Genomic DNA, 23,552 nt, shown 5'->3' with positions numbered 1-23,552 from the left:
TCTTATTTTTGTGTTTTATTATACGTTTTCATTTATTCCCTATAAATCATTTATGCATTCTTCTTTTTAGAATGTTGGCATATTAAATCGTTTTTCATCTTCAACACATTCGTATCCGTATAACTCGTATATCTCACGCCACACACTTCTTTGTAAGTCTCCTCTACGCAGTTTTACGAATTTTAGTGTATTTCTACGTCACTGTTATTATTATTATTATTATTATTATTATTATTATTATTATTATTATTATTATTATTATTTCGATTGAGTAGCGAATGTAGGTATGTAAAAGATCTACGAACATGATTTTCAAGTTTAAATCTTTCAGGATCATATTCTAGAAGGAAAAAAAAAACAAAATATTTTTATATGTTTTGAAATATTGTTCTTTGGAATTTGGTCATTCTTCAGCATTTATTATCGACATTATTCACAGAATATGTGAGTGTATGCTTAGTTAGTAGTTTGCTAAATAAGAATGGAATTAAAATGGGTTGAACCGAAATAATTGGCCCGATCCCAATCACATAGTAGCTGTATTCGTACGTGTTCATGTATTCTGAGAAGATTCCTGCAAACAAGAACAAGAACAACATTAAAGACGAGTCATCATATGTGAATATTCAATAAATAAATATATCAAATTTGTATAATTTATTTTTAGTCATTAATATCTATGGTAAGACGTCAAGCGCCGGACAGAATGCTTAACGGTATTTCGTCCGACTTTACATTCTTTGTTCGCCTACCACCGAGGTCAATTTTGCCTTTCACCTTTTGGAGATTGATAAAATAAGTACTATATCAGCAATGGGGTCGATCTCATCGACTTACTCTAAACTCGCTGGTCTTGTGTCAAACTTTCAAACTGATATCTATGGTAAGTACTGTCTCGTGTGTTCGCATTCATAGGGCCCGTGAACCGGTTTCCGTGGTTGAGAAGTGATCGAGAGCACAACATCTGCCCACCCCACCTGACGGAACGATAGTCCATCCCATGGTTATTGCATTTACAGGTGAGTTGATGAGAGCAACTTGAAATAAATTGTGCTGTTCAATAACTCACCGTCCGGACGGAGAATCGAATCCAAGATTTTGCGATCGTGAGTGCCACACCTTAACCATTAGGCCACGGACCTTCTTAATAATATCTATACATTGTTTTACAATATATAGATATCGAAAGATTGAATGCAATGGATCTTCGTCGGTTTCGGCAATGAGCTGTCAATTGCTCAATCAATGAAGCTGCTCTTTTATTGTATTAACGTGTGAAGTAGTTGAATAAACCACAGACACATGTGCTCTTAAAGTATTCCTTAGGAAAATTCAACAGGATACTCTATGAGACAAAGATGGGCATTTTCATTACAATTTTCAACCGGTTTCTGCACAGCTTCATCAATACAATTCCATCCACGACAGTTGGTCGACTCGAGGCTTTATAAAAAAGAAGGCCTCAAATACAAAACAATGGGTTTTGTTTGAATCCGAGATGCTATGATTATAAAGCAAACTTCTAAGCTATACTATGAATAGATACCATGATAGATTGCTAGCCACTACACATTCTTTAGTTTCTCTCCTTGTTTCTTTCTGTGTTACTTTCTGTGGAAGAGCGTAGGCTCGAAACGTTAAAGAATTTTTCACTTCCCGAGCGTTAAACTAACACATCAGCTTGTTGTCTACACCACCTGTCTTCGTCTATTGCTTTCTTTTTGTAAATTCTCCCTCTATACTATGAAATAGCTGAAGCTTTAAAAAAAAGGAAAAATATTTCTCACACACTACAGTGTGGGCTAGAACACGAGATCTCGTGATTATAAAACAAACTTCGAAGCCATCCAGTTATACTAAGCAAGAATGGAAAAAAATCTTATCTCCATAGAAACTGAAAGAATCGCTTGTAGAATGTATATTCTCACAAATTGTTGGAGTTAAGTCATTAGAAGTGTGAAGACATGATAGATTTATATGTTCTTACATTTATATACATTGATTAACGAAAATACTTACCTACAGAAACGATATTTTTTACATTTCATTCCATTTAAATGTTTCTCTATACAATATGATAATTACTGGCCGGGGATTACTTCTGCAACATTCATACGGAAATGTTACGTTTTGGCAGAGCCGTTTTCGCACTGCCTATTTGGCGTCGCTGATTCGACGCTGACTTTTTGACAGCTAGCGTTTTAACGTTACTATCGTTCGTTCCCTCTCTCTCCCTCCCTCTCCTTCTTTCTCTCTCTTTCTCTGTCACTGTTTATGTGAGTATGTTTATCTGTATTTGTATGGTATGAGGAGAAGGAAAGTATTTACGTCAATCATGCTCAGTTGATAAATTGTGATCTCTCATTTTTTTCCTCTCTACATGTCGGTACTTCAGATGAGTAACGACCAAACAGCTGCGACCGATCGTCTCATTCTTCATTAATACATATTTGATGCGTATATATGTAAACTCAACTGTTACATCTATACATTGAAGCACATCCAGAAATTAAGAATTAAGAATAAAGATGTCACCTATCTTTATATGTTTTATGATTAATGCTCCTAATTGATGACCAACATAATCAGCAGGTGTTGGGAAACAGAATTGAAACATTGTTGGTAACATAAGAAAAATTCAAAATTAGAGAATGAAAAATATTTGTAGCGATCATATTAATAAGCATAGGTATCAAAAATGTTATATATTTACCTATAAGATATCCACCAGCTAAAATACCAATTCCAACTGCTGTTTCTGAAAAGCCCATAGCAATCGAAAAACATTCGATGTCGAGGTAATCCATAACAGATACAAAATATACAGCGAACATAAGTCCAGTTGTGAACATTATAATAAATGTTAGCAAAGTCAAATAGGTTGCAGTGGACAACGAAGGATAAACACAGATCAGTAATCCGCTTATGATGGCGGAAATACTAAATATAATCCTGCTTGGGAGAATGTTTTTATGTATGAACCAACTACTGACAAAACAAGCCAAGACATACCCCAACGATCCCACTGAAAATATAAGTGCACTTTCTGCTTGACTCAGCCCTTGTTTTACGCAGTAATCAGGTAAGATAGACGATGATGTCACAACACAACCGTAAACTATAAAAAGTGCAAAAAGGAATAAAAGGAAGTTGAAATTTGTTAAAATTGTTATAAGTCTTGCAGAAGATTTCGAATCAGATTTTCCTTCTGTTTTATCCTTGTCACTTTGAGCATCAATCTCCTCGTCTTCAGATTTTATAGAATTTATAGTTGTATCTTCGATACCCAAACAATGTTCTTTGTCAGGTTGTGTATTATTTATAACAAATGGTTCGTTATCATATTTTAAGGCCTCACGAATATATTTTTCATTTAAATTGATGTCTTCGTTATGATTCAAGGAAGTGTTATCCTCCTCAGATATTTCCAGTTTGTTCGATATCGTTTCATCCTCAGCGTAACCAATATTTTGAAATTGTTCCTCAGAAACGTTTGAATGCGACATATATAAATCTTTCTGCACGTTACTTTCGCTTACTGCCAAATTTTCTCTCCCCGTGTTTTTATACATATCCGTAGAATACATGAGAGCACATGGCAGAATGTGTATGAAAGTAGCAGCCAGGAGAAGAAGACTTCCACGCCAGAACATGAGTTCGATGAAGTAATTGGTAAGGATTGGAAAAATCATATATCCAAGAGCTTTTCCGACCGTACTAAAAGCAATAAATTTTCGACTGTCTTCACCGAAATAAGCTGCTAATCCAGCATTTGCTGATAGACTGATAGCAGAACAACCAATTCCTGTTACAGAAGATATAAAAACGAACAGAAATTAAGAAGTAATTACTAAGTTAATCCAAGACTTCTGAATAATCTTAATGTAATTTTTGTGATGAGTAGCCTTGCATCTATATTGAAGTTAAAGTTTATAACATTTACCCTGGAATTAAACATCGTTTCGTATTCCATTTGTAAGATTTTTGTTGTGAATTCGTTTGTTGAAATAAATTTTGTGTCTTGGTAGAGTCATTACCCCAATAATAACAACACATGCACTGGTTCAATATCATTTCTTTATTGTTAGTGAATTGGTTAAATATCTAATCATCTAATTGTTTAATGTGCGCTTTAAAAAAATCAGTCGGTTGTTAATGAAATTTGTTTCGTCGCTGTTCGCAACAACATTCTTAGCGACTTACTTCCCTGTCGAAGGTCTGCTAAGAGATATCGAACCAGTGCGTGTGTTATTAACTTTGACATACTGAACCCACCCAAGACACTGGAATTAAAGTTTACCACAGTAACACTACCTAACTATAAAGAGGCCTTTAAAGAGTCTGCAAACTTTCATTCAGTTTCATTTTGAAAGCATAACACTTTCTTCACGTCATCAATAGTTTTGGTAATTATTCAAACATTACTTCATATTACTTTTAACATAAACATCACATTTTCAATCAATGAGTAAGTAGCTCTATTTTCTCATATTTTAGTACCATTGGAAGATGGTAATCCTGATTGTCTAGGATGCCTTCGAGAGTGGTGGTAGGGATGAAGCAACATAACCTCATACCGGACTCGTGAATTGGATTCTTGCAAACAAAGTGAACCCTACCAAAGCATCCAATGTACCACAAGGTGATCAGCGCCGGATTAAGATCTACAGAAGGCCTAAGTACTTATGAGATTTTGCTGCCCAAATATATATATATATATATATATATAAGAAATTTGAAATATAAACAATAATAAACCATAAAATAAATTTTTAGGTTTCAAATGAAACAAAAGAAAGTTTGAGATAGAAAATAATGCTTATTTTTAACACTAACTCTTTATTTACGTTTGAAATGTATTCGGCTTTATTTTTTTAATTGCACTCTTTGATCTGAGCCAGAAAAATTAATCTTACGTAAGACATCTGCTTCAATATTTAGTAGAGATAAATCATCCTCAATATTCCTTAGCAAGTTTGAAGTGATTTCTGCTATGCAGTAAACCATTTACTATTTCTATAGTGACCTCCGTTGTTTTCTTAAGCGTGTGCTTATCTTGTTACGTCTTTCATTAAGTAATTTCTTCTGATATAATTCATCTACACACAAGGTGCATCTAGCATCATTAATTTTGTACGATCTAACATGACTAAATATTTTCCAATTTATGGCGTATGATTTCTTACTATTCAGTTTCCAAATTAATTCACTCAGACTAGTACTATTAAACCTATCCCTATTCCTAAAGGTGTACTCATGTTTCGAAGAAAAAAAATTATCTAGATTCTTTCTGACGCCATCTGAATTGTTAAATATTTTTCCTTGCAATGAGTTCTGGAGAGGCAAAAGCAAATGACAGTCGCATGACGCAATATCAGGAGAATATGGGGGACGAGGTCAGAGACCCTAGCCAAGCTCATGCAATTTTTTCAGGTGGACAAAGACACAAGTGGTCGGGCATTGTTTTGTTGGAACACTACTCCTTTCCTGTTGGCAATCACCGACCTCAAGTGTTTGATCTTTTTTGGTTCAAATTAGCCATCAGAATTAATGGTCTGGTTTTGTAGGAGAAGCTCATAATGAATAATGCCATTATGATCCCACCAAACACAAAGAGTAACTTTTTAGGCATGGATATTGGTCTTTAGTTGATGTTTTGGGATACCCTTACGCAGACTCCAGGTTATTTTTCGCACTACGTTTTCATACACAATCCATTCTTCATTTCTAGTCACAAATTGTTTCAAAAAAGGCATGCTTTCATCCCTTTTCAAAAACATATCACAAACAGAATACCGGTCCAAGCAATTCTTCCCTGAGAGTTTATGAGGGACCAATGCATTAGAGCGAGAAATTAATCTTAGCTTCATAAGGTGTTCATGAGCCGTACTTGTAGAAATGCTCAACTCCTCTGTAAGTACTCTTGTTGTGATATTTGAGTTTTCTTCGATTTTTGCCTTCAAAGCATCTTCATCCAATGTGGAAGGTCTTCCACTGTGACTGTCATCTTCCAAGCTAAACTCTCCAGCTTTAAATTTTGCAAATGACCTTCGAACAGTTGATTCAGCCACAGCAACATCACCAGAAACTTCACAAATGTTTTTTTGTAAGTCTTTGCAGCATTTTCTCCTTTTTTGAAAAAGGAAAGCATTACAACGTGAATATTACAACGCGAATACGAAATTTTTGATTATCCATTTCAAATGTAAATAAAGAATAACGGGAATGAAAGATAAATCTGTTTTCAGTCCGGAACAAAGACGAGATGCATTACCACTTCAATCAACGCCAATATTTTCACTGTGCTATGTTTCAGGTGTGTTCAATGAAGCGTTAAATGATTTCACTTAAAAATGTTCAGAAATTTCCGGACAGCCTAATAATAAAATGCAGAGGAATACAAACCTGGTAAAAGACTGAAACATCCCAATAAAACATAAATACTCGAAGAGAACGATGGAGCGCCAATAGAAAGGGTAAGACAAAGGCTTCCCACAATGCCGGTGGTTCTTACGCCAAATTTAGAGAGAAAAATTCCAGTCATGAAACCTTTGAACGAAAAAAGGAGAGAATAGTTTTTTAATGATTTACTGGGATTCAATTTATTAATGAGTTTACAACTGTTAATGATATTTTAATTATCCATAAATTATTAACAATGGATCTAGTTTGGAATATCTGATAATTTTTTAACTGTTTAAGGAACGTGATACAAAGTGAATCAGAGCGAGAAACATTCGACGAGTTCCGTATAGTTTTCGTCTATTCGTTTCTACTCACCCAAATGGTCAACTCGATCTTATAAATATAAGTATGCATGAATGTGTGTGTGTATGTATGTATGTATGTATGTATGTATGTATGTATGTATGTATCTATCTATCTATCTATCTATCTATCTATCTATCTATCTATCTATCTATCTATCTATCTAACTAACTAACTGTCTATTTATGTCAGTCATTCTTCAGTTTATTTCAGATTTCTTGCCAATAGAGAAACAACTGGTTTCTAACCTGGATCGAAGACTTTGGAATTTCAGCATCAACAACAGGGTGTTTTTGTTTGTTTGTATGTATGTATGTATGTATGTATGTATGTATGTATGTATGGTCCATGTTATAGAACCTTACACATAAGTAGTCTAACTTTTCGGAAATTTGTTGTTTTTCACTCCTAACAATTACGACAAGTGTATTCTATTATTCCAGTCATTGCAACTGGTATTAGGAAACTTTTCAGACAAGAAAAGGAAATTAGTATTTTCATACGATCCGTATATAAATTTGTATCAAAAATATTATCTAGTGCATTTTTTTGTATCAGGCATGCGTAATAGAGACAGAATTAAATCAAAATAGTCGACTATTTATCACACTTAATGTATATACACTGTCAAAAAACAAGTTACTGTCGTATTTCTTCTGAGATAACATATTTTATGTTAAAATCACAAAGTTTTGTCTCCCTCTGATATTTACTGGGGTTTTTTTTAAACGGCACGTCCATAAGAGATGTCAACAGTGTCTATAAATTAACTATGATATATGTATAATTTTGGAGTCACAGCTCGAGCTGTATACCGAGCTGTATACCGAGCTGTATACCGAGCTGAATGAATCAATATTTTCAGTTAGATTGATGATTGGTAGTTACTCTTAAAGGATTTATCCAACGGGTATAAAACAAACTCAAAGAAGACCAGATAGGCAATTGCTGCTTCTTTTGAATATAGCGAATACTTACCAACGATACCGAATACACCGGCAGGTAAAAATATCACCAGAAGTACTAGGTCATGTAATTCTGAAAAAACCTTCTTGAATTCTACGAGGTAAATTGGTAGAACAGCAGTGAAACCAAATACTAATATGTTGGTAACAAAAACGGAAAACACTACTAAAGCAGCGACGACGGTCTCTGGCACGGATCGTTTCTTGGTTCTACTGGAAAGAGAAAGAATCAAGTTTTTATTTAGTATAATATGGAAACTGTCAGGGATAGAGTATAGAGTAGTGGAATGAGAGAGGGGTCAGAGTAAAAGCATTTACTTATGCGGCCATCCGGGGGCACTGCCTTGAAGAAGTTTACTCGAACGATTCGAACCCATATATATACATACATACACACACACGTACACACACACACACACACACACACACACACACACACACACACACACACGCACTCACACACATATATATGTATATATATATATATTTGTGAATTAAGGATACCATTGGTTTCATGTTAGCTAAAGTAGGAGAATATCCGAATGTCTTAACGATTTTCTTAATATTTCCCTCTAGGATATTTTCCTACTTTTCTTAACGTGAAACTAATGGTAGCCTTAATACATTTAAAAAGAAATTATATATCCACCAATGCGGTGTTGAGCACTCATTTCCTCCTTCGACATTTACACCCAACCCACACGCACATACATACTTATATATATTTATATAGTGGTATGTATGTATGCATGTATATATGTATTTATGTGTGTTTGTGTACACGTACATGTATCAGAGTGTGTATGTATGTGCATGTATGTTTATGCGCACATGTGTCTGGTTGTTTGTTTCTTTGCTTGAGAACCATGTGGGTTTTGGTAAATATGTGGAATAAGTACCAGAGGGAAAAAAACAGCCATAAGATAAAGCAAGAATTTGAGAAAAGAAAAAGAGACACGACTTGCTTCTTTAGTTTCGCCTTTAACTGAAATGAGGCAGATTTCTTCCTATCACTTTAGTTATCAACAACCGAGAAAAAAACTTTTAGTAGCATTAGCTGCCTTGCCCACCCCTTCCACAGACAGCGTATGTTTGTGTGTGCGTGTGTGTGTGTGTGTGCGTGTGTGTTTGGAAGATAATGAACTAAAAGAAGAGAACAACACGGGATGGACAAGTTTGAACAAAAATTGGATTAGTTTAGAACTTAAAACGAAAGGAGAAAGCAATGACGTTTCAGACGTTACTCTTTCACAGGAACAAAGATAGAGAAAAAGAACACAAGAAGTAAACAAGGAACCTGGATGAGACAATATTGATGGAAGGGAGAGAGAGAGAAAAGGTGTGTTTGGGACCAGGTGTGAAGGCGCTCGTTTGGGAGAGGAATTATAATGGTATGTAAGGCCATATAAATTTTGTACTCTGGATTTCTTGCTTCTTCCTCTTTTTCCTCCTCTCTGGAGTTGTTCCTCTTTCCGACGATGAGTTATGCTCGAAACATCGTTTTCGCTACTATTTATTCCATCTAAGACTTTCATTAAGCGTCAATCTCATCACCTCACTGCGTATGCCTAATCGATTATGGTGGGGGACAGTAGTAGTAGTAGTAGTAGTAGTAGTAGTAGTAGTAGTAGTAGTAGTAGTAGTAGTAGTGGCAGTAGTATTAGAAGAACATCAGCAACAACAATGTTGTAAATCTACAACAACAACAATAACGACAATAAAAACAACAAAGACTATGTCAACAACAGCAACAACATAACACCAACAGCAGCAGCAGTAACCCTGACTATTTCTACTATAATAGGTAAAATACAACCAAACCGTGTGTTTTCTGCGACATCCATTCTTCAATTCTTCCCTCACGTAATCTTCCAGTTCTTTGTATTCCAGTTCTGTTGAAGTTTGTCTTTACTTCAAACCCAATTATCTGCGCTTTGAAATTTCTCACAAAATTTGAATAAAACAAAACGTGACGGTAATATCTGTATAGACATTCGTGTTTGTGTGTGTATGTGTGAGTGTGTGTGTGTGTGAATGTATTTATGTATATAGGCATGATTGCATATATGTGTCTGTATACATACACGGATTTACAAAAGTATGGATATGTATATACATACATACACATATATATATATATATATATATATATATATATATATATATATATATATATATATATATATATATATATATATATATATACATATGTATATGTATATACATATATACCAATATATATATATATATATATACATATATATATATTACATACATTGTGCCTGTGTAAGTGTATGTCTGTATGCATGGATGGATGCGTTTATGCATGTTAATGAGTTGCACAAACGCCTAATTATGTTTCTGTCCACGAAATTGATAACACGATATCAGCAGAACCGAGAAACGTAAAGATATGCTGACTTTTGATTTAAACTAGGTTGAGTTATTTCCTTTTTATAAATAATCCATCTGAAAGTAACTGCCGAATGTCCTTATTTGAAATCTGTTCAGTTAGACAAATACTTTCACCCCATTAATGTAATTTATAATTTGCACAAACACACAGTGTTGGGACGAGTTGTATTTAGTTTTCAAGATACCTTCAATATTTTCGAAAAAGTGTTTAGGTTGCAGAAACGAAAACAAACCAACGACGAATGTTAAGGTGAAAGAGACAGTCATAGACATATACATATGTTCGTATGTGGCTGTGAGGTAACGTCGTTAGGCATTATTCCTTGCGCGTTGAGTTCAAATTCGACCGAGGTCGACTTTGCCTTTCATCCTTTCGGGGTCGATGAATTAAGTACCAGTGATACACTGGGTTCTATGCAATTGACTTTCCCCCTCCCCACAAAATTTCAGACTTTGTGTCTTTAGTAGAAAGGATTATTCCTTGCGCGTGACACCTTGACGTATGTATGTATGTATGTATGTATGTATGTATGTATGTATGTATGTATGTATGTATGTATGTATGTATGTATCTATCTATCTATCTATCTATCTATCTAAATATCTATCTATATCTACAGATATGTGAGTGTGTGTGTGCTTGTGTGTTTATTTGCCAAATAAACACACACTATATATTTGTTCTTCACTCGTTTATTACTGTTCTTATTTTTTATTTTCTTTTACCTCATGTCCATTGTCCTGAAATCCTTCGTCACACATCTGTGACCTCTTCAGTCTCATTTTCTTTTTCGTGTGTGCTCTTGTTCCACTTACTCCATTCTGTTCTTCTAAGATGTGTATTCTTATGTGCGCATGCGTCTATGTGCGCATGCGTCTATGTGCGTGTGTGTGTGAGAGCATGTATGTCCATGTGTGTGTATGCCTGTGCATGTGTCACTGTTCATAGCAGCAGTATCGCCTTCCCCTCAGCACAATTCTTTGGTGCTACTGTCCTAAAACCCGAAAACTTGGTATAGTTCCTGTATCTCTCTTTGTTTTTGTGTTCGCCCACGGTGTTGCCATCGTGGTAGTTGTTGCTGTTATTATTGTCATCATTGTTACCAACGCTTCACAAGGGGTCAACATAGAGGAGGCAATACAAGGTGGGGACAAAAAAAAAAGAACGAATGTAAGGGATGGATAAAATAATGGATGAAAATGAAAAATGAAACGGAGCCGTTTGGCTCCACCTCCGACCGATTTCATTTAACCTATTAATATGACTTTAAAACACAATTTATATTCATCCTTCTGAAGAATGTCTATATTATAATCATTGCGAAGATCACGATAATTTTTCCACTTTGGGAATTGGCTGGTGTCAATTTTCTTCTCCCACTATTCATAGTCCTTATCGTAGTCTTTTATTCTTGATATATGTTCCGAGTTTGCCACCACACAATGGTGTCGCCATGGTAATCCGGAATATTGTCCCATGTCTCTATCTCATCGTAAACTTCTCTATTTGTTCCGTCATATATTACAACGTATTTTCTATGACGAGCAGGGGAGGGGGGTTTTAGGGCGCTCAGTACCTCTGTGAGTCTTTGTGTCAGTGGGGTGTGGCGAGGGTTGGTGTCTGTACGGGGGAGACTGGGGCACTGTGGGTGCGGGTGGGGGTCGGGTGGCTATGGGATTCCCTTTGTTGTTCACCTCTTCCTCTTTCTCGGCGCTTGTTATTGTCTTTCGCCAGCACTGAGGGTACGGCTTCCTCCCTGCTTCCTCCCTGCCAGCTGCTTCCTCCGGGCTTTTCTTTGGTATTTACGGGCGGCCGAGGACAGTCCGCTCGAGCATTGCGGTGTCCTGCCTTCCAATCTGATCCTGTGTGTCATATCTTCTATGGTGATGGTCCCCGCTATCCTTTCGAGGTATTCCGAGGCCGCCTGGACTATCATGTCCAGGCTCTGAACTTCCTAGTCCGTATCTACCGTTCTTGTGACTTGGAGGACCACTATCTTTTCCTCGTTGCCCAGTAATATGGCAACTGCTAGCCAGGCTATACCAGTCTACGGGATGGGCGTATCTTCTACCCTAACCCTGGAAGCACGCCTCCCGAGGTGTATGGGTAGAAGTACCACTTCTTCCGTCTTTAATGGTGCTGCCGATTGTAGCCTGGTAGTAGTTACCTCACGAGACCTCACCTCCACCCTTCCAAACTTCCTTCCTCAGGCAAGGTAAGTAATCCCTTGCCAGATTGCTTTTTAAGCTTTTTCGATCTGCACGGTCGACATGATTTCCATTTTCTTTGTATTTACAGATCATGAACTGTATATGATAGTTCTCTCCTTGGTTGCTAGTAAAACTTCTTGAGGAGGGGACACCTTTAAATCGCACGCTTCCCTACGAAGCATATTCTTATATTTGCTTAGTTCCGATAATTCAATTTCGTTGCTATGGCTTTTGTCCGCTGTCGCCAAATTTCTTTTCTCCTCCAATCGCAGCCTTCAGTAGCTCCTCCTCGGAATAACTCAAACTACTTTGAATCAAAAGTCAGAATATCTTTGCTTTTCTCGGTTCTGCTGATATCGTGTTATCAATTTCGTGGACAGAAACATAATTAGGAGTTTGTGCAACTCATTAACACACATGCACACATTCATAAATGCATACGTACATACACTCACAGATGCACGCACACACACATACATACATATGCATATACATGTGTATATGCTTGTATATAGATATATATATATAGAGAGAGTTATGTATACATATACGTAAGTATACTTTCATAAATCTGTGTATGTATACAGACACATATATGCATTCATGCCTCTTTGCATGAATGCATTCACACAAACACACGCACGCACACACAAACACACACACCCACTACACACATACACACACAAGCATGAATCTCCTCACAGATATTACCGTCACGTTTCGTTTTATTCAAATATTGTGAGAAATTTCAAAGCGCAGATAATTGGGTTTGAAGTAAAGATAAACTTCAACAGAACTGGAATACAAAGAACTGGAAGATTACGTGAGGGAAGAATTGAAGAATGGATGTCGCAGAAAACACACGGTTTGGTTGTATTTTACCTATTATAGTAGAAATAGTCAGGGTTACTGCTGCTGCTGTTGGTGTTATGTTGTTGCTGTTGTTGACATAGTCTTTGTTGCTTTTATTGTCATTATTGTTGTTGTTGTTGTAGCTATACACGGGACTAAAACACTAAAATTATGTCCTATTCGGTCTTTAAAAAATGGTTATTGATATAGATATAGCTGCTGTATCTAGCAGCGAGGGAGACCGCATGGTGACACCTGAATTGGCTCGCTGGCGCTGTTGTTGTTGCTGATGTTGTACTACTACTACTACTACTACTACCACCAACACCACTTCTACCCCCAGCAAAGTCGATTAGACGTACACAGTGAGGACATTAGATTGACGTTTAGTGAAAGTCTTAGATAGAATAAATAAGAGCGGAAACGATGTTTCGAGTATAACTCATCGTCCGAAAGAGTGAGAGAGACAGGAAGGAACAAAATGTCCGGAATACAATATTTATAAGGCGTTACATGACCAATATAATTCCTTTCCTAAACGACCACCTTCACACCTGCCCCTTATCACACCTTTTCTCTCTCTCCCCCTTCCATCATTTTTTTCTGAATCAAGTTCCTTCTTTACTTATTGTTTTTTTTCCTGTGAAAGACTAACGTCTGAAACGTCATTGCTTTCTCCTTTCATTTTAAGTTCTAAACTTATCCAATTTTTGTTTAAACTTCTCCATTCCGTGTTGCTCTCTTCTTTTAGTTCATTATCTTCCAAACACACACACACACAGACACACACACGAACACATGCTGTCTGGGGAGGCGGGGGGAGGAAAGGCAGCTAATGCTACTAAAAGTCTTTTTACTTGGTTGTTGAGGACGAAACTGGTTCGTGATAGGAAGAAATGTGCCTCATTTTTTTTTTGCCGCGACGAAAGAAGCAAGTGGTGTTTCATTTTCTTTTCTGAGGTTCTTGTTTTATTTTATGCTTCTTTCTTTCTTTCTTTTTTGTCTTATATTTCGTACTCGTTCCACTTATCAACCAAACCGCTAAGTTATGGGAACGTAAAAAAGACAACCTGATCCTCAACCACACAGAGAAACAGCAAAACACACACGCGCACATATACACACTGATGGTATAACAAAAAAGCATTTCTGAAAGTTCCTTCAAGTTCTTTACTCAATTTATGAAACTCAGTAAAAAGACAACTCATCAATCTGAGTACCTCGCTTGAACTTTATTTTATTGACCTCGACAGGATCAATGGAGAAGTTGCCCTCAGCATGATTTGAACTCAGAACGTAAAGCCATGTGATATACTGGTCATTTTCCTCCGACGTTCTAACGATTCTGCTGGTTCTATCGTATGCAGGTTTCAAAGTTTGGTATACGACCAAGAATTCTAGTGGATGGGGTTGCCCGATGACATCAACCCCAGGATTTGACTGGGATGAAAGTCAAAATTGATCACCTGTTGCATTTGAACTCACTACGTCAAGAACCGGAAGAAATAGCACAAAGTATTTCTTCAGACATTCTAATGATTTTGCCAATTCTCCACCTTCATTCTTTCTACTTTAGGCACAACATTTTAGGGGTTTACATTAATAATACAAGTGAGGTACGACGTCATGACATACAATTAACAAATAAACGAGGAGGGTATGAATCTGTTTCGAGTGTGGAGATGTTACATAAAGCCTACGTACAGACAATGTCTAGGATTATAAAAGCCGTGGTGATTGGCATTAAGTGGAAGGTAGTAATATGATACCGAAGCAGCCAAAATCTCGTTTATAGTCACAAATGGCTATAAATACCTCGTTGATAAGATAACGGTAAATTTCATGAATAACATAATCGAGATGTTAATGGTTTGAAAGCTGTTTTCGGAAGTTGCACGATGTAAATTATGCAAAAACACAATTTACATCAAATGAATGTATTTTGCCTTTCGCAACTCGATTGATTACAAGGCAAAGATGACCTCACGAGCATGTGAATATCAGAGCTCAAGTATATAAAATGTGAAACGAGCCCTATGTGGTGGGATGGTTGTTGCAGTGAGTGTCGCTGGCCATTTTACGTGGCAATGCCATTGCAATCATGCCTACGAGGTGTGGCTGAACGCATCATTTGGTCTAAGGTGCACAAATTGTCACTATCTCCACCTCTATTATTTGTTACTTAATTCACCCCACCATTTTTTCTCCTTGGTGAAGTATTAATAAGTTTGATTCGTGATAATTTGATATTTTATAGTTTTAATGTTTTTCCTTTCTTTTCTTCCTACAAAAATATGTTCTTATTACAATTAATTATCTCCAAAATAATCAATCTATACTGTTTTAATAAACTCAATAACCGATTACCTAACAATAAAGAAAATAAATTAAACCAGGATAGATTTGAAACTCGGACTGAGCTAATCTTAGAAAACAGAGGCAAAGTTAAGCTCGGTAAGATTTCAACTCTAGGCACAGTTTCTAGTTTAAGTTCAATGGCAGCAAACTTAAGGGGCGAGGGTGGGGGTTAGTCGATTATATCGATTCCAGTACTTGATTGGTACACTTACTTATTGACCGAGTTCATCTGAGCTGGATTTGAACACAGAATGCATACAACCAGAAAATATACCGAAAATAATTATTTCTACACCCTCAATACAGGCGCAGGTGTGGCTGTGGGATAAGCCTTTTGTTTCCAACCAAATTGTTCCAAGTTCAGTCCCACCGCATGACACCATACGCAGGTATAAATTAATATAGCCTCGGGTCGACCAAAGTCTTGTGAATGAACGTGGTAAATGGAAACCGAAAGAAGCCCGCAGTATATATGTGTGTGTGTGTGTATGTGTGTGTGTGTGTGTGTATGTGTGTTTGTGTGTGTGTGTGTGTGTGTGTGTGTGTGTGTGTGTGTGTGTGTGTGTGTGTGTGTGTGTGTGTGTGTGCTTGATCTCTGTTTGTCCCCACCACCGCTTGAAGACCGTTGTTGTTGCGCTTACACACTCATAATTTAGCGGTTTGATAAAAGTGACCGATAGAAAAAGTACCAAACCTAAAAAGAAGGAAAACTAGTGGGATCGATTCTTCAAGGTGGCAGTCTAGCATGACTAAAACAAGTAAATGCTTTTACTCTGACCCCTCTCTCATCCCGCTACTCTATACTGTATCTCTGACAGTTTCCATATTATACTAAATAAAGATTTCATTCTTTGTCTTTCCAGTAGAACCAAGAAACGATCCGTGCCAGAGACCATCGTCGCTGCTTTAGTAGTCTTTTCCGTTTTTGTTACCAACATATTAGTATTTGGTTTCACTGCTGTTCTACCAATTTACCTCGTAGAATTCAAGAAGGTTTTTCCGGACTTACACGATCTTGTACTTTTGATAGTATTTTTACCTTCGAGTGTGTTTGGTATTGTTGGTAAGTACCTATTGTCGGTATGTACCCCCTTTGATCATTAGTAGCAGTCATAGCCCACCTGTTCATATTCCAGTTTGTTTAATATTCAAAACATGTACAATTATATGAATTCCTTACATTTTTGGGATAATTACTTTAGAGAGTAACTGACAAACATCAAACAGATTGAGAACTTTGACTCATTCAAAATTGTTGCATCCAGACAACTTGGAGAACGGCTCAAGCTGAGCTTCTTAAAATACACAGATATGAAAAAAAGATAATGTAGCAATCTAGGCGCAGGAGTGGCTGTGTGGTAAGAAGCTCGCAATGCAACCACATGGCTCCAGGTTCTATGGCACTGCGTGGCACACTTGGGAGATTGACTTCTAAAATAACACCGGGCTAACAAATGCTTTGACAGCCGGAAACTGAAAGAAGAACATCACGTATATGCACACATACATACGTACATACATACATGCACACACATTAACATAATGCATACATACATACATACATACATACATACATACATACATACATACATACATACATGCATGCATACATATATACACACACTCATACATACATACATACATACATACATACATACATACATACATACAAACATACATACGTACACACACTCATACATACATTTATAAGGCTGAGTTGACCCAAAGCTTTCGAGTGGAAATGAGTTGACAAAAATTGTACCGAATCCTTCGAGTTTTTGTACCAACTACGTTCATTGAACAATTAAATATTGTCAGAAATTCTGTCCTAAATTCCATCATAGATCCGTTGTTTTTTAGTTATTGGTAATTAAAAGGTCATTAACCATATTTTAACTCATTAATGAACTGAATCCCAGTAAATCATTAAAAGACTATTCTCTTCTTTTTTCGTTCTTAGGTTTCGTGATTGGAATTTTTCTCACTAAATTTGGCGTAAGAACCACTGGCATTGTGGGAAGCTTATGTCTTACACTTTCTATTGGCGCTCCATCGTTTTCTTCGAGTATTTATGTTTTATTGGGATGTTTCAGTCTTTTACCAGGTTTGTGTTGCCCAGTAATTTAGTAAAACATTCACGAACAAATGTTGCACGCATCTGTATATATATATATACATAGACATACATATGCATGTAGGTAGGTGTGTTTTCTTGCTTTCTATGCATATCGTAAAACGTTCAACGTTAATCAGAGATATGATAATGAATTCAAATGTCACTTATCGTTTTCTGAAACTCCATTATCGAAAGAACGCAGATCATAAATCTTCACTTAATTTTTTTTATGGGCTTCGGAGAGAAAAGAAGTCTTTATAATTTGACCAAGCTGAAGTCATTGATGAGGTCAACATCTCCAAAAGTACTTTGTCCAGAATAGTGGAGAGGTAGAAGTGTAAGAGTGTCTGACAGAATCTCTTGTGGTATTTATTTCAGCTCTTTGGAGTTCAAGTTCAAATCACACTGACTTAATTGAGTAATATGCTTATTTCGTTCACTAGTTTAACATCACCATCTGAACTAGATTAACCATTAATCAAGATAAATACATGGTTAGATCATCAAGGGATGTCACTATAGAAATGGTAAATAGTTTACGGTATAATAGAAATCACTTTAAACTTGCTAACATAATATTTGTGATGATTTATCTCTACTAAATATGGAAGCAGACATTTTAGGTAAGACGAACTTTTATGCATGTGAACATATTCTTTGCAATTACAAAAAATAAGTAGGCGAAAACGTTTCAAATGCAAATAAAGTGTTAGTATAAAAAATAAGACTTGTTTTCCATCTCACTACTTGTTCTGTTTCATTTTGAAGTGTAAAAACTTGTTTTATGGTTTATTATTTTTTGTATTTTAAATTTCACACACAAGCATACACACTTACACACACACACACACACACACACACACATACACACACACACACACACACATATACACACACACACACAAACACACACACACACACACACACACACACACACACACACACATATATATATATATATATATATATATATATATATATATATATATATATATATATATATATATATATATATATATATATATATATATGTATATATATATAAGGGCAGCAAAATCTTTTAAGTACTTAGGCCTTCTCTAGACCTTAATCCGGCGCTGATCACCTTGTGGTACATTGGAGGCTTTGGTAGGGTTCACTTTGTTTGCAAGAGTCCAATCCACGTGTCCGGTATGAGGTTATCTTACTTCATCCCTACCACCACTCTCGCAGGCGTCCTAGACAATCATGATTACCATCTTCCAGTGGTACTAAAAGATGAGAAAATAGAGCTGCTTACTCATTGATTAAAAGTGTGATGTTTATGTTAAAAGTTACATGAAGTAATGTTTATATATTTACCAAAACTATTGATGACGTGAAGAAAGTATTATACTTTCAAAATGAAACTGAATGAAGGTTTGCAGTCTCTTTATAATTATATGGTACTACTTTTATGAACTTTAATTCCAGTGTCTTGGTTGGATTTAGTATGTCAATGTTAATAACACACGCACCGGTTCGATATCTCTTAGCAGACTTTCGACAGAGACGTAAGTCGCTGAGAAGGTTGTTGCGAACAGCGACGAAAGAAATTTCATTAACAAACAACCGATTGATTGTTTAACCAGCACATTAAACAATCAATCGATTAGTTAACTGGTAAAATACTTAACCAATGCACTAACAATAAATAAATGATATTGGACCAGTGCGTGAGTTGTTATTATTGGCGTAATGACTCTACCAAGACTCAAGATTTATTTCAACACACGAATCCACATTTAGAATCTTGCAAACCGAATACGAAGCAAAGTTTAATTCTAGTGTAAATGTTATGAGCTAATTTTCAATATGGATGTAAGGCCACTAATCAGAGAAATAAAAGATAATAATAAAATAACAACAATCTCTTCGTTAATTATTCAGAAATGTACTTGATTAACTTAGTAACTACTTCTTAATTATTCTTTGTTCTTATATCTTCTCTTGTAACAGGTATTGGTTGTGCTTCTCTTAATGTATCAGCAAATAATGGATTAGCAGCTTATTTCGGCGAAGATAGTCGTAAATTTATTGCATTTGCTACGGTGGGAAAATCTCTTGGATTTATAATTTTCCCAGTCCTTACCAATTACTTCATTGAACTCATGTTCTGGCGCGGAAGTCTTCTTCTCCTGGCCGCTACTTTCATACACACTCTGCCATGTGCTCTCATGTATTCTACGGATATGTATAAAAACACGAGGAGAGAAAATTTGGCAGTAAGCGAAAGTAACGTGCAGAAAGATTTATATAAGTCGCATTCAAACGATTCTGAGGAACAATTTCAAAATATTGGTGACGTTCATGATGAAACGATATCGAACAAACTGGAAATATTTGAAGAGAATAATACATCTTTGAATCATAACGAAGACATCAATTTAAATGGGTCTGCTATTAAGGCCTTAAAATATGACAACGAACCATTTGTTATAAATAATACACAGCCTGACAAAGAAGATTCTCTGGGTATCGAAGAGACAGCTATAAATTCTATAAAATCTGAGGATGAGGAGATTGATGTTCAAAGTGAAAAGGTTCAAACGGAAGAAAAATCTGATTTGAAATTTTCTGAAAGACTTATAACAGTTTTAACAAATTTCAATTTTCTTGTATTTCTTTTCGCAATTGTTATAACGTACGGAGGTGTTATAACAGCAGTATCTATCTTACCGGATTATTGCGTACAACAGGGGCTGAGTCAAGCAGAAAGTGCACGTATATTTTCAGTGGGATCGTTTGGGTATATCTTGGCTTGTTTCGTCAGTAGTTGGTTGATACATAAAAACATTGTCCCAAGCAGGATTATATTTAGTACGGCAGCCACCATGAGCGGATTACTGATCTGTGTTTATCCTTCGTTGTCCACTGCAATGTATTTGACTTCGCTTACATTTGCTGTGATGTTCACAAGTGGCCTCATATTCTCTACAAATCTTGTAACTGTTATGGATTACTTCGAAATTGAATACTTTTCGATAAGTATGGGATTCGAAGAAACAGCAATTGGAATTGGCATTTTAGCAGTTGGATATCTGATAGGTAAATATATAACATTTTTCTTATCCATATTTCAGAATATACTAAGTTACAACAGTTGTGATAACATATATACATATGAAGTATGTGTTAAGGAAAAAATGAGACTTCGGTCGCAGCTGTTTTGTTGTCGTTGACGATCTGGTCTGGCCGACTAGATATTCAGCATGTTTGTGCAGCAGCACTTTTCTATACTGGATGTTAACACGCGTGTGCAGAAAGAAATGTATACGGGCAAAAAGGGAGAGAGAGGGAGAAGCATCTCTCATCTCATCTAGGTCGTCCCATAGGACGCCCCAAGATTGTTTCCACACGTTTTCCTCATCTCGATCTTCCATAATTGTCCTCAGCTCCTGGACCCCTTCCATACCAGAATCCTCCTGCAAGTTATCGATATAGGTCGTCTTCCTCATTCTTCTCCTGGTTCTTCCTTCCCTTGGTTGACAGAGCACTAGCTCGTTCGCAATTTCATCGGTATGTCGTCTGATGTAGTGTTCAGCTAGCCTCATCCTTCTATGCTGTATCTTCAATGTTAATTTTGGTAGTCCCTGGTATAAGTCGGTGTTTCTTAAATGACAGACTGACAGACAGACAGAGAGGGAGAGAACAATGGAAACGTTTAAATGCTGGTTGTCAAATAAGACATCGTCGAATTAGCGATGCCATATAGGTGTTGCCAAAACGGCTGTGCCAGAATGTCTCATTCATGTATGAATGTTGCGGAAGTAATCCCCAGCCAGCAATTATAGTATTTTATAGAGAAACATTTGAATTGAATGAAATATAATAAATATCGTTTCTGTGAACATTTTTCGTTAATCAGTGTAAAAACCTATGAACCTGTCATATCTTCACAATTCTTATGACTTAACTCCAACAATTTGTGAGAATATACATTCTACAAGCGATTCTTTCAGTTTTCACCCAGCCTGCGTCCGCCCGAATACAGTGCGCTAGGCCGACGGTGCTGCACGCTTTGCGGCTCCACGAACATCAATATCTCTCTCGTCTTCCTTCCTGGCGTCGGCCGGCCAACATCGCCGTCGTCGTCGCCTCCTCCTCGCCTTTCCGGCGCCATCCAGCCGGTTTCGTAAGCCGCGGCCGGGCCCCCTCGCACTCGTCGGCCCTCTAACAGTGCAGCCTCAGCCTCAGCCGAGCAACGAGCAAGTAGAAGCGGCGTCATCAGCGGTGAACGAAGCCCGCAAATCGTTTCCTTCTTGCTTAGTATAACTTGATGGCTTCGAAGTTTGTTTTATAATCACGAGATCTCGTGTTCTAGCCCACGCTGTAGTGCGTGAGAAATCTTTTTCACTTTTTTTTTTTTTAACTTTCAGCTATTTCATAGTATAGCTTAGAAGTTTGCTTTATAATCACAACATCTCGTGTTCAAACCAAGCTCATTGTCTTGTATTTGAGGCCTCCTTTTTACTAAAGCCTTGAGTCGATCAATAATCATGGGTGAAACCGGATTGCTAGACACTGTGCGGAAGCACGTTCAAAGGTAGGTTGCAACTGTAATTCAAATGCCCAACCCTGCCACATGCATTATCATGTAGAATCTGCCGGAAGAATAATTTAAGAGCATACGTGTCTGTGGTGTATTGAACCACTTCTCACGTTAATACAACGAAAGAGCAATTTCATTGATTAATTGACAGCTCAATGCCGAAACCGACGAAGATCCATTGCATTAATTTCTTCGATATCTATATATTGTTTAGAAATATATAGATATTATTAAGAAGGTCCGTGGTTAAGATGGTTAAGATGTCACTCGCAAGATCTTGGTTTCGATTCCCGGTCCAGGCGTTTCGTTATTGAACAACACGATTTATTTCACGTTGCTCCAATCAACTCAACTGTAAGTGTAGTAACCCTGGGATGGACTGGCGTTCCGCCACGCGGGGTGGGCCGATGTTGTGCTCTCGATCACTTCCCAACCACGGAAACCGGTTCACGGACCCTATGAATGCGAACACACGAGACAGTACTTACCATAGATATCAGTTTGAAAGTTTGACACAAGGCCAGCGAGTTTAGAGTAAGTCGATTAGAATGACCCCATTGCTGAAATGGTACTTGTTTTATCGATCTCCAAAACGTGAAAGGCAAAATCGACCTCGGTGGTAGGTGAACACAGAATGTAAAGACGGACGAAATACTGCTAAGCATTTTGTCCGGCGCTTGACACCTTACTATAGATATTAATGATTAAAAATAAATTTGATTTATTTATTTATTGAATATTCAAATATGATGACTCGTCTTTAATATTGTTCTTCTTGTTCTTCTTAATTACAGGAATCTTCTCAGAATATATGAACACTTATGAATACAGCTTCTATATGATTGGAATCGGGCCAATTCTTTCGGTTCAACCCATTTTAATCCCGTTCTTATTTAGTAAACTACTAACTAAGCAAACACTCACATATTCTGTGATTAATATTGGTAATAAATGCTGAAGAATGGCCATAAAGCGTCACTAGAGTTGGTCGTCAATCCGATTGCGTATATTATCGAATGTCTATGCTTTTTTCTTCTTCGTAAGGTGTGGTTCGAGCGGGAATTGGCTGCCATTTCGAGCAGAAGTGGAGTAACCACGCAATGACTCCCTCGTTGAATTGCATTGTTTTCAGTGGACGTTATCCGATGGATTCTCAATCAGAATATTAAACCGTGGCGGTCCGGTCAGTCTTTGAGGGGGCCACGAATGTTATATACTTTAACCCTTTTTCCTGACTAAAACAGCAGCAGTAGCCACACACACACACACACGAACACACACAAACTCACACATACAA

The 23,552-nt window shown here is 36.9% G+C and overlaps 2 protein-coding genes across 4 annotated transcripts; one reads left to right on the top strand and one right to left on the bottom strand.

Annotated features, from left to right (window-relative positions):
- Positions 1–263: 263 nt before the first annotated feature.
- LOC149134276 (uncharacterized) lies at positions 264–9,691 on the bottom strand. Of its 2 annotated transcripts, none has more exons than XM_089358092.1 (5): positions 9,555–9,691; positions 7,747–7,946; positions 6,406–6,549; positions 2,714–3,805; positions 264–574 (listed from the first exon to the last, which is right to left on the bottom strand). In XM_089358092.1, the coding sequence occupies exons 1-5, from the start codon at positions 9,575–9,577 to the stop codon at positions 411–413; spliced, it is 1,623 nt and encodes a 540-aa protein (XP_089214218.1). In that variant the 5' UTR covers positions 9,578–9,691; the 3' UTR covers positions 264–410. The 2 variants fall into 2 exon arrangements, with proteins under 2 accessions (XP_089214218.1, XP_089214219.1); XM_089358093.1 differs by having other exon boundaries at positions 7,747–7,943.
- Positions 9,692–13,037: 3,346 nt separating this feature from the next.
- LOC149134275 (uncharacterized) lies at positions 13,038–23,231 on the top strand. Of its 2 annotated transcripts, none has more exons than XM_089356917.1 (5): positions 13,038–13,224; positions 16,433–16,632; positions 17,530–17,673; positions 19,663–20,751; positions 23,050–23,231. In XM_089356917.1, exons 1-5 carry the CDS (start codon positions 13,202–13,204, stop codon positions 23,211–23,213), a joined length of 1,620 nt encoding a protein of 539 aa, XP_089213043.1. In that variant the 5' UTR covers positions 13,038–13,201; the 3' UTR covers positions 23,214–23,231. The 2 variants fall into 2 exon arrangements, with proteins under 2 accessions (XP_089213043.1, XP_089213044.1); XM_089356918.1 differs by having other exon boundaries at positions 13,142–13,224; positions 16,436–16,632.
- Positions 23,232–23,552: the final 321 nt, after the last annotated feature.

The sequence above is a fragment of the Octopus bimaculoides genome, chromosome 9 (assembly GCF_046866305.1).
Source record: "Octopus bimaculoides isolate indiv1 chromosome 9, ASM4686630v1, whole genome shotgun sequence".
Classification (NCBI taxonomy): Eukaryota; Metazoa; Mollusca; class Cephalopoda; order Octopoda; family Octopodidae; genus Octopus; species Octopus bimaculoides.
This window is presented reverse-complemented; position numbering and strand designations above follow the sequence as displayed.